The sequence below is a fragment of the Aythya ferina genome (assembly GCF_964211825.1).
Source record: "Aythya ferina genome assembly, chromosome: 8".
NCBI lineage: Eukaryota > Metazoa > Chordata > Aves > Anseriformes > Anatidae > Aythya > Aythya ferina.
Window position 1 is genome coordinate 16,364,495 of NC_140304.1, and position 13,146 is coordinate 16,377,640.

The following is a 13,146-nucleotide window of genomic DNA, read 5'->3' on the forward strand; positions in this document are numbered from 1 at the left end:
AAGGCATAGAGAAGCTATGAGCAACAAGCAACTGAAGGGAGGGTGGGAATCAGGCTGTAAGCATCCCCCCAACTTCCATGATACTGAAATAACAACGTAACTGAAGCCAGAGGTATGTTGACACAGATCCTTTTCAGAAAAGGACCAACAAACCACAAAATCTAAGTAACTGCCAGTTATTCTAAATTATGCCTGGAGAATCCTAGTTTTTAAAAACTAAGAACACAGCAAATTCACATGTAAAAGCAATTTCTCTTTAACACCTGATTTTCCAACCATGTTATCAGATGCTTCTTTCTTTCCCCTAAGGACATTTATTTTGGCATAATGATTTTTTAAATACCAGCAAAATATACAGTATAGCCCTGTATCTTTTCTTCTTCTATTGTAACAAAAATTATCATGTACCTACCTAGAACAGAAAGGTCAAAATCCTTCCTTGCTTCTCCTGCAGCATTGGTCACTACACAAGTATACTGCCCTTCATTTGATACAGTTGTGTGTGTCAAACGGAGCGTTCTACCCCCTGAGAATGAAAAAAATGTAGAATTATTAAAGTTCTGCTCCAACCAACCTGCTCCCAAATTGTTAGCTCCAATTTCTTATGTTTTACTTAAATTTACAGGAGTATTTTCCTCTTTTTAATGTGCTTATTTTTGTTATACAAGGAATAACGTAAACTGACCTTACTCCTACTCCCATAACTGCTGTGTCCCTGTGCAGTTCCTCAGCTTCCCAGTATTTTTAGACCCATGCTTTCCATTGATTATGATACTCTTCCTATCCAGTAATTGCCAAATTACCCTGACACATCCCTTCTCCCTCCATTCCCACACCTTTATTTTTTTTTCTTCAATCAATTGTTTTCTGGAAGAAATCAACAGATCAAATTAAAATCACTGAAAACTTGCAGAGAAAGAGCATGCAGAGAAAATGCAACCTGCTCTAGACAGGTCACAAACTATATACAAACACATCAGAGGTACAGCCCACTCGAAATTCATTGGTTCAGTGCGGACACTGGATGTATCAGGTACACTGTGTCTGCAATATGCAGGATTTGTGCACATTCCTTCTATGCAGGAAATAGTGACAGAATAGTCTAAGACAGCAGGACTTTTGCTTACCTAAGTACTTTGCTGTACTGGAATCTACATGACTGTACAGGAAAAATAATAAAGCAGAGAGAGAAAGAGACAGAGTGATGTACACAGAAAAATAAGTCTATTTTTTATAAACACATGCATACACTTATATGGTTGACCAGAGGACCCCACTTCAACCTAGCAGCAAAACTTCTCATTGCATCCTTTTGGCAGAGGAACGAGCATTTAAGTGTAAAAACAAACATGGTGGCCATCCCTTACCCTTTTCCACTTTCTCATCAGCTGCTCTCACATTAACAATCATTACCACACAGAACACTACATCTAAACTGTTTGTCTGTGGATCTCTACTGGGTCTCATTACCAGGATGTATCCCACAAATTTATGTTCCTGGTCATGTGCTTTGAAGGAAGAAACTTAACCCGCTTGATGGATAGATTTCTTTCACTGAAGAAATTATACCTGCTGGACTGAGGAAGGCTCTGTTCTTGCAGTCTCATGTCACCCTTATCCCTTCTCCCACCCATACCCTGAACAAAGCTACGTAAGACTCAAAATGAAACAGACACCTGCCTGTAGGAGACTAACTTTCCATGATTTCACACACTTGCATACCCAGAGCTCCCGTGCTGAGGCAGGATATGATTCTTCACATTCAGCTACAACTTAATAAAACCGTCTCTCCTTTTTAAAGCTAATATGAAGCTTAATGCATGGTCTGCAAAACAGCAGATGTGGTGGCATAGTGAAAACTTTTTTTTTCCCCTAAAGGAACCATATCAAGTATCTCCAAAAGGAAGCAGCAGCATAGTATCTGAATTAACAGACAGTTGCCAGCAGTGTGTCCACACATTTAAATCATCTGCAATGCCAAGTATGTTTTCAATCAACAGAACTGAAATATTGCTTTGGCAGAGTATTTTACCTCTTAAATATTAGTCAGTTTTTGTTGTTGTTGTTTTTCTTACAGCTATACAAGCACAAAGGGAGTCTCAAATGCCATGTTGGTCACAGATCACTACCACAATATGTAGATTTCCAAAGAACTATATGAAAGCATGAAGTTTGCTGGAAAACAAAGCACTGAGTTCTGGCTTGCTTTCCCCCTCCCACTGCAGCTAACATTCAGAGACAATAAACATCTACTTGTGTCTCACCCTTCCTGACACTGCAATCCGGGTGGTGATATTAGTGTGGGTGTAGAAATCAACAGAGTAGGAACAATCAAGCCCAGAAAACATTGGTTTTTGTTGATGGCAACTATGCACCAAAAGGAATGCACACTAACTCAGATACTGCATAATAATCAGACACCACCACCCCTTTTTCCATGTGCCATAATTAAAAATAGGAAAGAAGAAAACAGGGCTACATGCAACGTCAAAAGTTACACTGATGGAAAAAATGCCTGATAAATTCCAGCTTCAAATGCAGTCTTAGCTGAGCTTCTAGTTTCTTTACCTTTCTGATAGTTTTCTTACGTTCATGCTGTAGGATGGCTTGTCTTGCATGGTGGCTACGTTAGAATATTAGAAACTTTGTGAAAACTTTCATGAGATTTATGGTGGCAAACCCAAAATCAAAGAAACATCTCTGTTGTTGTCTATATGTATCAGTTCTTAGCCAAAGGAACAGTCCACAAAGCTGATTTCCAGACACAAGAAGCCAAAGCAAAACATGTTGCCTGCTTGGTACACAACTTCCATTTTAATATCAAGGGTTGCTAACTCAATTTCCTATTTTAAACAAAAAAAAACACAACTGCAGCTGCTAGTCAAATACTCTCACTTCCCTACAGTATTGCAAGATGGTTTACAGAAACAAGTGCTAAGGCCTCTTATTTCACATGTGTCTGTCAATTGCTACTGTCATAAAAGGATGCTTGAACTAGTTCTTTGTAGGTTATGCCAGCTTGAAAAACGAGACCCCAGTGAATTGGGACTGTCATTCTGAACACCTGTCATACATTTCTCCAGATCCCTTGGGCTTCATACTATACTTGCTAATGAAATATTCTGTGCTGTCCTTGACTGATCACGCAATTCCAGCTTTTACAAAATGACATTCTGAAGGTCAGATTCAATTAGCTTCAGGGCTAGTAAGTATTTACATGCATGAGGCTCATGAATAGATTTCCATTTGTTTTTATATACAGACACAGAGAAATGAAAGATGTATTTTGTTTATGGTCATCTGTATTCATCTGAGGGGCGAGGAAATGTCATATTATAGCTTTCTATGTATCAGCACTGACAAATACATCTCTATCTGACTTATTTCTGGAAACACAGATACTGGACTGACATACAGCTAGAACTATGGCTTATTCCATGACAAAGACTGAACAGTTACCACACCTTTGACCCACGCATGTAAAGTTTGGTAACAACTTACACAGTTTACTTTAGCTATTTGATAGGCACTTCAACATGATCTGATACAATTTACTGAATAGCTTGGATAACAGTTTCTTTTCTCTCCATGTCTTTACACGATTATTAAATGAAACTTTCTTCCATGTGAAATACCTACAGTACAGATTCAGAAGGCTCTTCACTCCGTTCCCTTTTTCAAAGATAACTACAGCTTTAAATATGTGCTGTACCTGAGAGGATGCGCACTGAGCTGTTCAAAGTGACAGGCCAGCCATTCTTGAGCCATGTTATCGATGGCAGGGGAATTCCCGAAGCTTCACAAACCAGAGAGATGGGATTCTTCTCCACAGTGCTGATGTTCTCAGGCACCTGCAGGTCACCAGCAATACTTGGGGGAACTACAGAATAAGAGAAAAGTTACTTCAAAACAAATCAAAAAAGCTTTTGCTCTCAAAACATTCTGTCAAGCAAATAATAATTCACTGAAGCTACAATAAACTTGGCAAGGGAGGATCAGTGCAAAACTGAGATTTATTACAATAATGACTTTTCTTTTTAAACGGTGCAACTGCATGGAAAAATTAAAATTTAATTCTACCAGTACTATTACCTTTATCTAATGCCTTAAGGCACCTAACGAGTAACAGTAGTTCTGTCCATTCTACATTAATTATAATTTCCAGTATCTAACAGAACAATACGGAAAATTCTAACATTGTCAAAAATACATTTTTTTTTCTACCTAATTTTTCTGTCTAAAGACACTTGAAAGCCTCTGTGATACAGTGGGATTTACAGAGGAATATTGCAGCTAAACCCCTGTAATCTGATGTCCTGATTCAGTCGCATAGTAACTCCTGAAAGGAGTATCTCCCTTTCTTAGGGATAGAACTCCCTTTCTTTCTTGGTTTTATCCTTTCAAAACATAAATATTCAGAGTTATATGAGGCATAAAAAAACACATGCAAAAAAATGTTCCATTCAAGTTATAGTGGCTGTACCATAGCATCATGCTATAATCCATTCCATCAAGTAATTTTTAGTAATTTTTAAGTAAAATTACAGCAATGAATTATAGTCGGAGGTACCATCTTAAATTCTTCTGAGAGTAAAAAACAAGAGAACTTGTCTGTTAGATACTTGGAATACTGTCTATATTCATGACTGTCTTCTGGTAGAGGCCACACGTAAGGTGTTCTTGGTTAAACCTTAACTTCTATCTCCCAAAACAGAACCCAATAGAATATTTCCTACCATGAAACTCACCCTAATATCATATGAAATTGTACTGTATCTTGCTTTTCTCCTCAGAGAAAAGCAAGATACAGTAGCTAGGGGGAAATTTCTTGGGAAATACAGTAGCTAGGGGGTAGATTGATATTCACACGGACGGAGGTAAGATTTTAATTGGATTTGGATTTTTGTAATACATCTGCAATTGAAACTGCATTATGTATAATGCCTGCAATAAACATGGTTTGCAAATTTAGCTACACAACTATTTCTTGAATATCCTTGGGTGAACTTAAAGGTCTACTTTGTTTGTTATGTATGCCCCACTTTTTGCATACTCACCATGAACATTTAGATCATATTTTCTGTCAGACAGCCCTGCCACATTGACAGCAACACAGACATAGCGGCCTGTGTCTGACACCTGGGCATTTCTCAGTTGAAGAAAGCGACCATTATGAAGTATTCCTATGTCCCTTCCACTGACCAGCGGATGGCCATCCTTCATCCATGTTACTGCTGGTTCTGGAATACCCTGAACCTTGCACTCCAAAGAAATTTCATTTCCCTGGGTGACAACAACCTCTGAAGGGTGGCTACCACTGTTGAATATAGTTGGGCGAACTACAAAAGAAAAAGAAACACAATTTACAAGTCAACTAGAAGCTACTTTTCAGAATATTCACCTGCTTCTGAAAAGAGCAGCAATCAAGCTTGTTGGATGAGCATTTTAATGAAGACAGTTATTGCAGGCCACTACTGCCAGCCCATTTAGGGGCACTCTGCAATTCATAACATTTTCCACGGAGTTGAGAAGTGACAAATAACCTCTCTTTCCTGCAGCCCACAAAATAAAAGTGTTGTTAAAGTAACTTACAGGCGATTTTAAAAATAAAAACAGGAAAATAACTTGAAATTTTAAAAAAGACTGCTCAATATTCTGTCAATCCATCCATATTTTTTGAGATTATCTTCTTCATGGGATTGTTTAAAAATACCTCGCTTTATTTCTGACTGAAAGACAGAATTAGCAGTAAAACTGGAAGATCTAAGCTCAACTAGTTGTTATCACTAATACAGTGACAAGAAACAGTGCACTAAGTAAAGGGGGCTATATCCCTGTAATCATCTCTGGTCAAATGCATTTTAAACAGATTTCTTGGTCAAACTCCAAGTCCAAATCATAAAAATTATATTTACTTATCTCCTCTGAGTATCTTGCATTTGTTCCAGAGTAGACATTTTGCAGTTTAACATCACTATACAGATGACACTTTCATAATGCACCTTTTTCAGAACAGAATATTTAATGGTAACTTACTGTATACTTGCAAACTGTATTCTTTCTTTGCACTTCCAGCTACGTTTGAAGCAATACAAGTGTAAGATGCAGCATCAGACTTCTCGGCAATTGAAATCTGCAATTGCCTGCCTCCAGATAATATCCGTACTCTTCCTGAAAGGTCAGCCACAATTGGAGAGCCTGCAAGAGACATTCTTTCAGATAAAAACACAGAGAATAGTAATGAGCTTGCTCAGGTGGTGTAAAGTCCACTGGCTCATTTAAAAATTACAGAGCAGCACAATTGTCTATTTTAGAACTGCCGTATCAGAGTTTCCCTGGACATCGGAAACCTTGTAGGTAGATTCTGAGGACTTCTCATATTAATTCCTGACTGCATGACACAGAGCAACCTGAGCTAAAGCACAGTAACTTTCGCCATGCTTACATACATCCAAAGTGTCTTGGACACTTCCACAAATTCAGTATCTTCAGTAAAACTTGACTTGTTGCACATATAGTATATGATTGTCTCAGCCAGCCCAGCCAGTACAGCACATCTTACACCTATGTGATGTAGTCTGCACTCCCAGACCATCTGCGTATTGTGTCACATGGCACATGTGAATACACTTCTGCTCAGCAGAAATGGTACAGTCGCAGCTCAGCAAAATGATGTGACATTCTCTGAGCAGAATTTTTAATCTTGGAGACCTAAGATTGGGCAACTATCATCACCTTTATAAACTGCAGGGAGATTTTGTGACAGCAAGAATACACCTCCCACTGATTATTCCTACAAGCTGAATTTCCATTTCTCAGTCACACATTTTAAATCCTCCCTCCGAAAATGTGCATTACATTTCAAAGGTGATGATTAATCTGGCTCCTGCATAACATTGAAAATTGCACTACTTTCTCACTGCCCTTCAAGAATTTCAAGCAGGTTCAAGTTTACTTTCTGCAATTTAAGCGTACATACTTCAGCACTGAAATACATTATTATAACATCTTATAGTGTCCCTTTTTTGGCTTCCAGTAGAGAGGGTTTAAAAAGAGCTTGATAAAATTAATTTTCTCTGAAAATTTTCAGCAGTAAAGAAAGTGTTTTGTAATTAAAATCTGCTCTTTCTACAAGTCATAATTAAAGTAGGCACACACTACACTGAAATGTACCTTCTGAAAAAAAAAAAAAAAAAAAAGATAAATAAGATAAGATTGATTAATAACACAAAAATTACCATACTGGAAGAATTCATCATTTTACTTTGTCTATTATTCTGTCTTCAACAGTGCCCATGCTTAAAAGAAGGTAAAATACCTACTTTCATAAGAACACATTTGTCGATGATTACTTCAAACCCTAAAGCAAAAAGGTGTGAAGACTACTCTTAAATATTACGATGGGATGAGAGAAAGGTTCAGCAAGCCCCCAAAGCAACTGCTATGCTAGATGCATTTTCATCACTTGGCTGTGTGCTACAGCTGCAAAAATCAAAGTAAATTTTGAGGAGACATCTATGTTATGCAAGTGGATCACAAGGTAGAGACCCCCAACTCAGTCCCACAGTACAGCACTGTGACTCAGAGCCACGCCAGCTGGGATACATGAATAACTCTTGAAGCTGTCCCACTGCACTGTGCAACAAGTAAGTGTATTAAGAGGGTTTAAGTGCTTCACTAACATATATAAACTGTCCAGTTTTAAGTCAGCTCAGGAATCTCTGCACTGCACTGTGTTCCCTCCTCCCCTCCTCCCCCCAACACCTTTAGAAATAATGGCATCTAGGCTAAGCACATGTGAGTTAGAGAATGACATAATCTACTGCTGTAGTTTATTTTACTCAATATTGGGATTGTTTAGCTGGCTACATGTTTGTACTCCTCAGAACACACCACCTAAAATGTCCACAGGAAAAAAAAAAAAAAAAAAAAAAAAAAAGGAAAAAAATGGCAAGTCAGAATTATCACATTTGCTTTACAAAAACAGTTTACAGAAATGGATGGTTACTCACCATTCTTTTTCCAGGTAAGACTAGGTGGTGGGATGCCACTAGACTCACATATCAGGCTTATCAGGCTCCCTTCAATTGCTGTCAGCTGAGAGATATCATCTGAGCCATAAATACTTGGTGACACTGAAAAGAAATACCAAATCAGTTCATCATTTGAAATAAAATGGTATCAGCCAACAGTATAACCAAACTGACCATAAAACAAAACTGTCCCATTGTGCTCTGAAGAAATTACAAGGATCGCATTCTCTTCCTTGCCATGCAAACTAGACCCTGCCTGAATAGGGAATATACTTACGAACAACTGCATCTATCTTTCCAGCCTCTGAGGTCTGGTGTATGCATAGGCTCTACTTCTCACTGGCTTTTGAATAGACTTCCCAGTACAGAGCCATTTCTGTGAATTACGTAAACTGACTTTAAGAGGCTGCCCTGCTCATAGCCTTAGCTCATAAACCTAAATCATATGTCAGAAAATAACTTTTAAAATTCAGCCAGTTTCTCCCTTGAATTTATATGGCAATATACTGGCTGCCACATGCAACATGAAGGTCCCCAACCCTTCAACTGCCCTACTATTGCAGACTGCCAGTTTTGTTAAACAGCTCTGTGATTGTAAGCCAGTTGCAGACAAAAGGGACCACTGTTTTCAGTTTCATTCTCAAGGACTTTAGTCCAGTCATTAGGGAAGGGACAATTGCCTTCTTGAAATGGAGGAACCATTCTCTTTAGATGAAAATAGTGCATGTAATACTTGAAAAGAGACCAAACAAAGCAGAGGAGAATGTAGGCTGACAATAGAGTAAAAGTTTGCTAGTGAACAACTTAACCAGTGCATTTAAAATGCACATGACAGTAGACAGCTTCTCCTTCTGACACTTTAGACTAACTTTTTTTTTTTAGCCACGACCAGATGTACGGGTTTCAGAATGACTGACTGCAAGCAAAGAGCTTTATTGTACTGGACTGGCTTCAACCTTTTATTTTGTCCTGCTTCAAGTCACAAAGTTTGTGCCATTCTCTGAGGAGGTACATCTTACATCTAACACATGGGCTGTTTCTTCTAGTTCTGGAACCAGAGTTAGCCCTCAGGATCTCATCAGTCCTCAGTAGGATACATTTCCTGGATTTAAAACTTAGAAATATGGCAGGCAGGACTTTTGGTCCCCGGGTGTAAACAAAGACTAATTCTAAACGGTTACCCACAGATGACTTTCACAGGCAACTTTTGGTTTCTATTAAGTTTAGTCCATCAAAGCTGCTAACTAGCAAAGAATTATCCCATCTCTCAAAACCCTACAGAAATGGTCTCACTGCACAAAAGAATAAACCCTATTCCCTCCTGCACTAAAGGTCCTTTGCAACAGTACAAATCTTACAAATCTGAGGAAGGAAGAGATCTGAGATGATGATGACAAGCTCAGTATATGGACATATACTTTAGCATGGAAACCACATGGCCTTGTATGATACTATAACGTCAACCCCTTAATTTAAACACCAAATAAATAATGACTTTGTTCTGTACTAAGAATTTTAGTTTCATCATTACAAACCCTGTTAGATAATTCTAGCTTTGTGATTTAAAAGCAATAAATTAATTTGCAATAGCAAATAAGGTGTATTTCAACACCTTATATAGTGACAAAGTAATGGTGCAGGAAAAGCTAACCAAAACCAATGGTTTAAATAAATATCATATGCTACATTCATCATGTACTCATAGAAACATTGTACTAATGCTATTACTATGATTTAGATCTAGAAATTTTGCTGAGCAAACAAAGCTAGGTAAAATAGTTTGGTTTTCTTTTTAGATATGAATTTCCATGCTTCAGCATTTAGAAAAGTTGGAGGTTGGTAAGTTGCTCTGTATGAGTGCACAAACAGGAGCTGGATACAAAGCCATTTAGTTTCTGCTCTAAACTATCATCATGCGTGCAAACCCAATCTGACAAGGGCCTACAAAGTAGCTGGTATTAATTTAGAATCTAACCAAAGCAATTCGGAAAATGCATGCACTTTCTTTAAACTGTTAACTACAGCAAATATAATAATGTCACCCTGCACGAACCTCAGCTTTTATGTATTTATGAACTACAGAAAATTTCAGTGTCTCACATCATAACTCCACTCTGAGCTTCATTCCCATTCCTGGAATAAGCTTAAATCTTACCCCAAATATTAACATTATAGTTCTTTTCAGTTTTTCCAGCAACATTTGTCGCTTCACAAGTGTAACGGCCAGTATCCTGTACTTGAGCTCCTTCAATCTAGAAAGAAAATAAAAATCTGGGTTTTTTCTTTTTGCATTGTTGTACAGAGAAGTTACAGGGAGAGGTTGCTCAGTATTTTTGTGTTGCTATAGGTCACAGCCAACACGGGTTCACAAGGAGTAGGTCCTGTTTAACAAATTTAATTTCCTTTTATAAGATCACCCATCTGGTCAATCAAATAAAGCCAGTTGATGTAATCTTTTTGGGTTTCAGTAAAGCTTTCAATATGGTTTTCCATGGGATCCTACTGGACAGAATGTCCAGTATACAACTACAAAAAAAAACATCATGCAATGGGTGAACAGTTGGCTGATGGGCAGGGCTCAAACGGTTATGGTAAATGGGGTCACATCGGGCTGGTGGCCAGTCACCAGTGGGGTCCTCCACGGCTCTATTTTAGGGCCAGTTCTTTTCAATGATTTGAAAATGATTCATAATATTCATAAATGATTCATAAATGATTTGGATGTAGTACTAGAAGGTGTTTTGAGTAAATTTGCTGATGATACTAAACTGGGAGGAGTTGTTGACACTGTTGAGGGTGCAAAGGCCTTGCAGAGAGATCTGTACAGATTGGAGAGCTGGGCAATCACCAACTGCATGAAGTTTAATAAGAGCAAGTGCCGGGTCCTGCACCTGGGACGGGGCAACCTTGGCTATACGTACAGACTGGGGGACGAGACACTGGAGAGCAGCCCCACAGAGAGGGATCTGGGGGTTTTGGTGGATAACAAGCTGAACATGAGCCAGGAGTGTGCCCTGGCAGCCAGAAGGGCCAACCGTATCCTGGGGTGCATCAGCACAGTCGGTCGAGGGAAGTGATTGTCTTGCTCTGCTCTGTGCTGGTGCGGCTTCACCCCGAGCACTGTGTGCAGTTCTGGGCACCACAGCACAAAAAGGACATGAAACTGTTGGAGAGTGTCCAGAGGAGGGCTACAAAAATGGTGAAGGGCCTGGAGGGGAAGATGTATGAGGAACGAGTGAGGTCACTGGGCCTGTTCAGCCTGGAGAAGAGGAGGCTGAGGCATGACCTCATCATGGTCTACAGCTTCCTCATGAGGGGGAGTGGAGGGGCACGTATCGATCTCTTCTCTTTAGTGACCAGTGACAGGACCCACAGGAATGGAGTCAAGCTGTGACATGTAAGGTTCAGACTGGATATCAGGAAAGGTTTCTTCACCGAGAGGGTGCTCACACACTGGAACAGGCTCCGCAGGGACACAGTCACAGCACCAAGCCAGTCGGAGTTTAAGAAGGCTTTGGACTGTGCTCTCAGTCATATGGTCTGAATTTTTGGGTAGACCTGTGTGGTGCCAGGAGTTGCCCTCAATGATTCTTGTGGGTCCAACTCGGGATATTCTATGATTCTAAGTTTTAATTTTTATGTTTACATCTGTCTCCCTAAATAACAGAGGAGCACTCCTGCAAAACCTCTATAGAAACATCTAGTTGTCTGTGATCTCTCAGTCCTTATCTACAGTTCTCTGTTGCACCAGAGGGCCTGATGCTACCCAGCCTCTAACACATATCTAGCACCATCATGATGGGGATACTCCCCAGGAAGCAATCACTGCTGAAGCCTGACCATCCAATTTACCTTCAGTACACTTCCATCTTCAGAGATGCTAAGACCTAGTTTCTTCAGCAAGGGTCGTCCATCTTTGAGCCATGTCAGCACAGGTGGGGGAACAGCATTGCTCTGGCAGAGCAGCTCCATTGTTTCGCCGATGAGTACAGAGACATTTTGTTCCTCTCCCATGATGTTTGGTGGAACTATAGCAATAAATCAAAACAAAGGACCTTTGAGCATTGCAGACTCCCCAGAGTAAGAAATACTGTAGAGCTAACAAGTCTTCATTTAATGAAAACAAAGTGGCAGTTACTACCTTTTTGACATAGAACTTAAGTTTCCTTTAGATCTCAACAAGCACCAAAATAATTTTGTTACCAACAGAATATCCTCTACACAAGATACATGCTTGTAAAATATAAACTATGGAGAAATTGTGTAGGTAAGCTAAGACTTGCAGAAAAATATATTTAGAAGGGAAAATCGCCATATTATATTATATATATATTAGAGAGAGAGAGAGAAAGAGAGAAATACATACCTGCTAAAATCACACACACACAAATAATAGAGAGAGTTAATGAGCATAAAGGTTCACAAGATAATACTCAAACCAAGAAGGTTAAAATGTCTTAAAATGTTCCAAACAATGCCAGCATGCATAGTTGGCTCTAAGGAGAACTCTAAGAAGAATATTGTCCAAAGATGGCCAAATAAAGAAGACACAATGAGAATTTACATGTTTCCAGCCAAGTGAATGGGTTAAGAAATTAATCATCAGTGAGTCATAATTTATTATTACATTATTGTCTATTTGTTTTCTGTGCTGTCTGCTAGCTAATTATTGTGATTGTTGGCACTGAGCACTATATTTAAATTTGTGCAACAGTTGCAGTGGCAGCAAAAATTTTTATCACGTTTCCAAATTACAGGGTAGAAATATCAGCTTTTGGAACAAATGTTGCCCATGTAGAAGACAAAAACACTTCTGGACATTGAAATTGCAGCCCATTAGCTGTTCTCAAGTGGTATAAAGATTCAAGAAAGTGAATACTTTTCCCTCATTTTAAAAATTAGCTGTTTTTTCCAAAAAACAAAGCAACTGAGAAGCAATTGAGAACTAAACCCTGGAACGCATCATGTGAGTAATTTTCCATTGAGAAAGTATTCATGGCTGGAGTTGAAAAGAACTCCCTAAATCAAGGAGGAAATATTACTGAAATATTACTGACAAGATGAGGTTAAATTAAAAGATTAATGACTGAAAACTCTTTGTCGTCCATGGCTT

General features: G+C 38.9%; 1 protein-coding gene across 4 annotated transcripts in view; it reads right to left on the reverse strand.

The window, feature by feature from the left end:
* The window catches only part of HMCN1 (hemicentin 1), a 213,607-nt gene that overhangs the window by 66,528 nt on the left and 133,933 nt on the right, over window positions 1–13,146 (reverse strand). For all 4 annotated transcript variants that reach the window (XM_084527348.1, XM_084527346.1, XM_084527347.1 and 1 more), the window contains exons 41-47: window positions 11,886–12,061; window positions 10,189–10,285; window positions 8,013–8,135; window positions 6,037–6,198; window positions 5,058–5,339; window positions 3,713–3,880; window positions 413–526 (exon numbers count right to left, since the gene is read on the reverse strand). In XM_084527348.1, coding sequence (XP_084383474.1) covers window positions 413–526; window positions 3,713–3,880; window positions 5,058–5,339; window positions 6,037–6,198; window positions 8,013–8,135; window positions 10,189–10,285; window positions 11,886–12,061 — 1,122 coding nt within the window. The remainder of the gene's footprint in view (window positions 1–412; window positions 527–3,712; window positions 3,881–5,057; window positions 5,340–6,036; window positions 6,199–8,012; window positions 8,136–10,188; window positions 10,286–11,885; window positions 12,062–13,146) is intronic.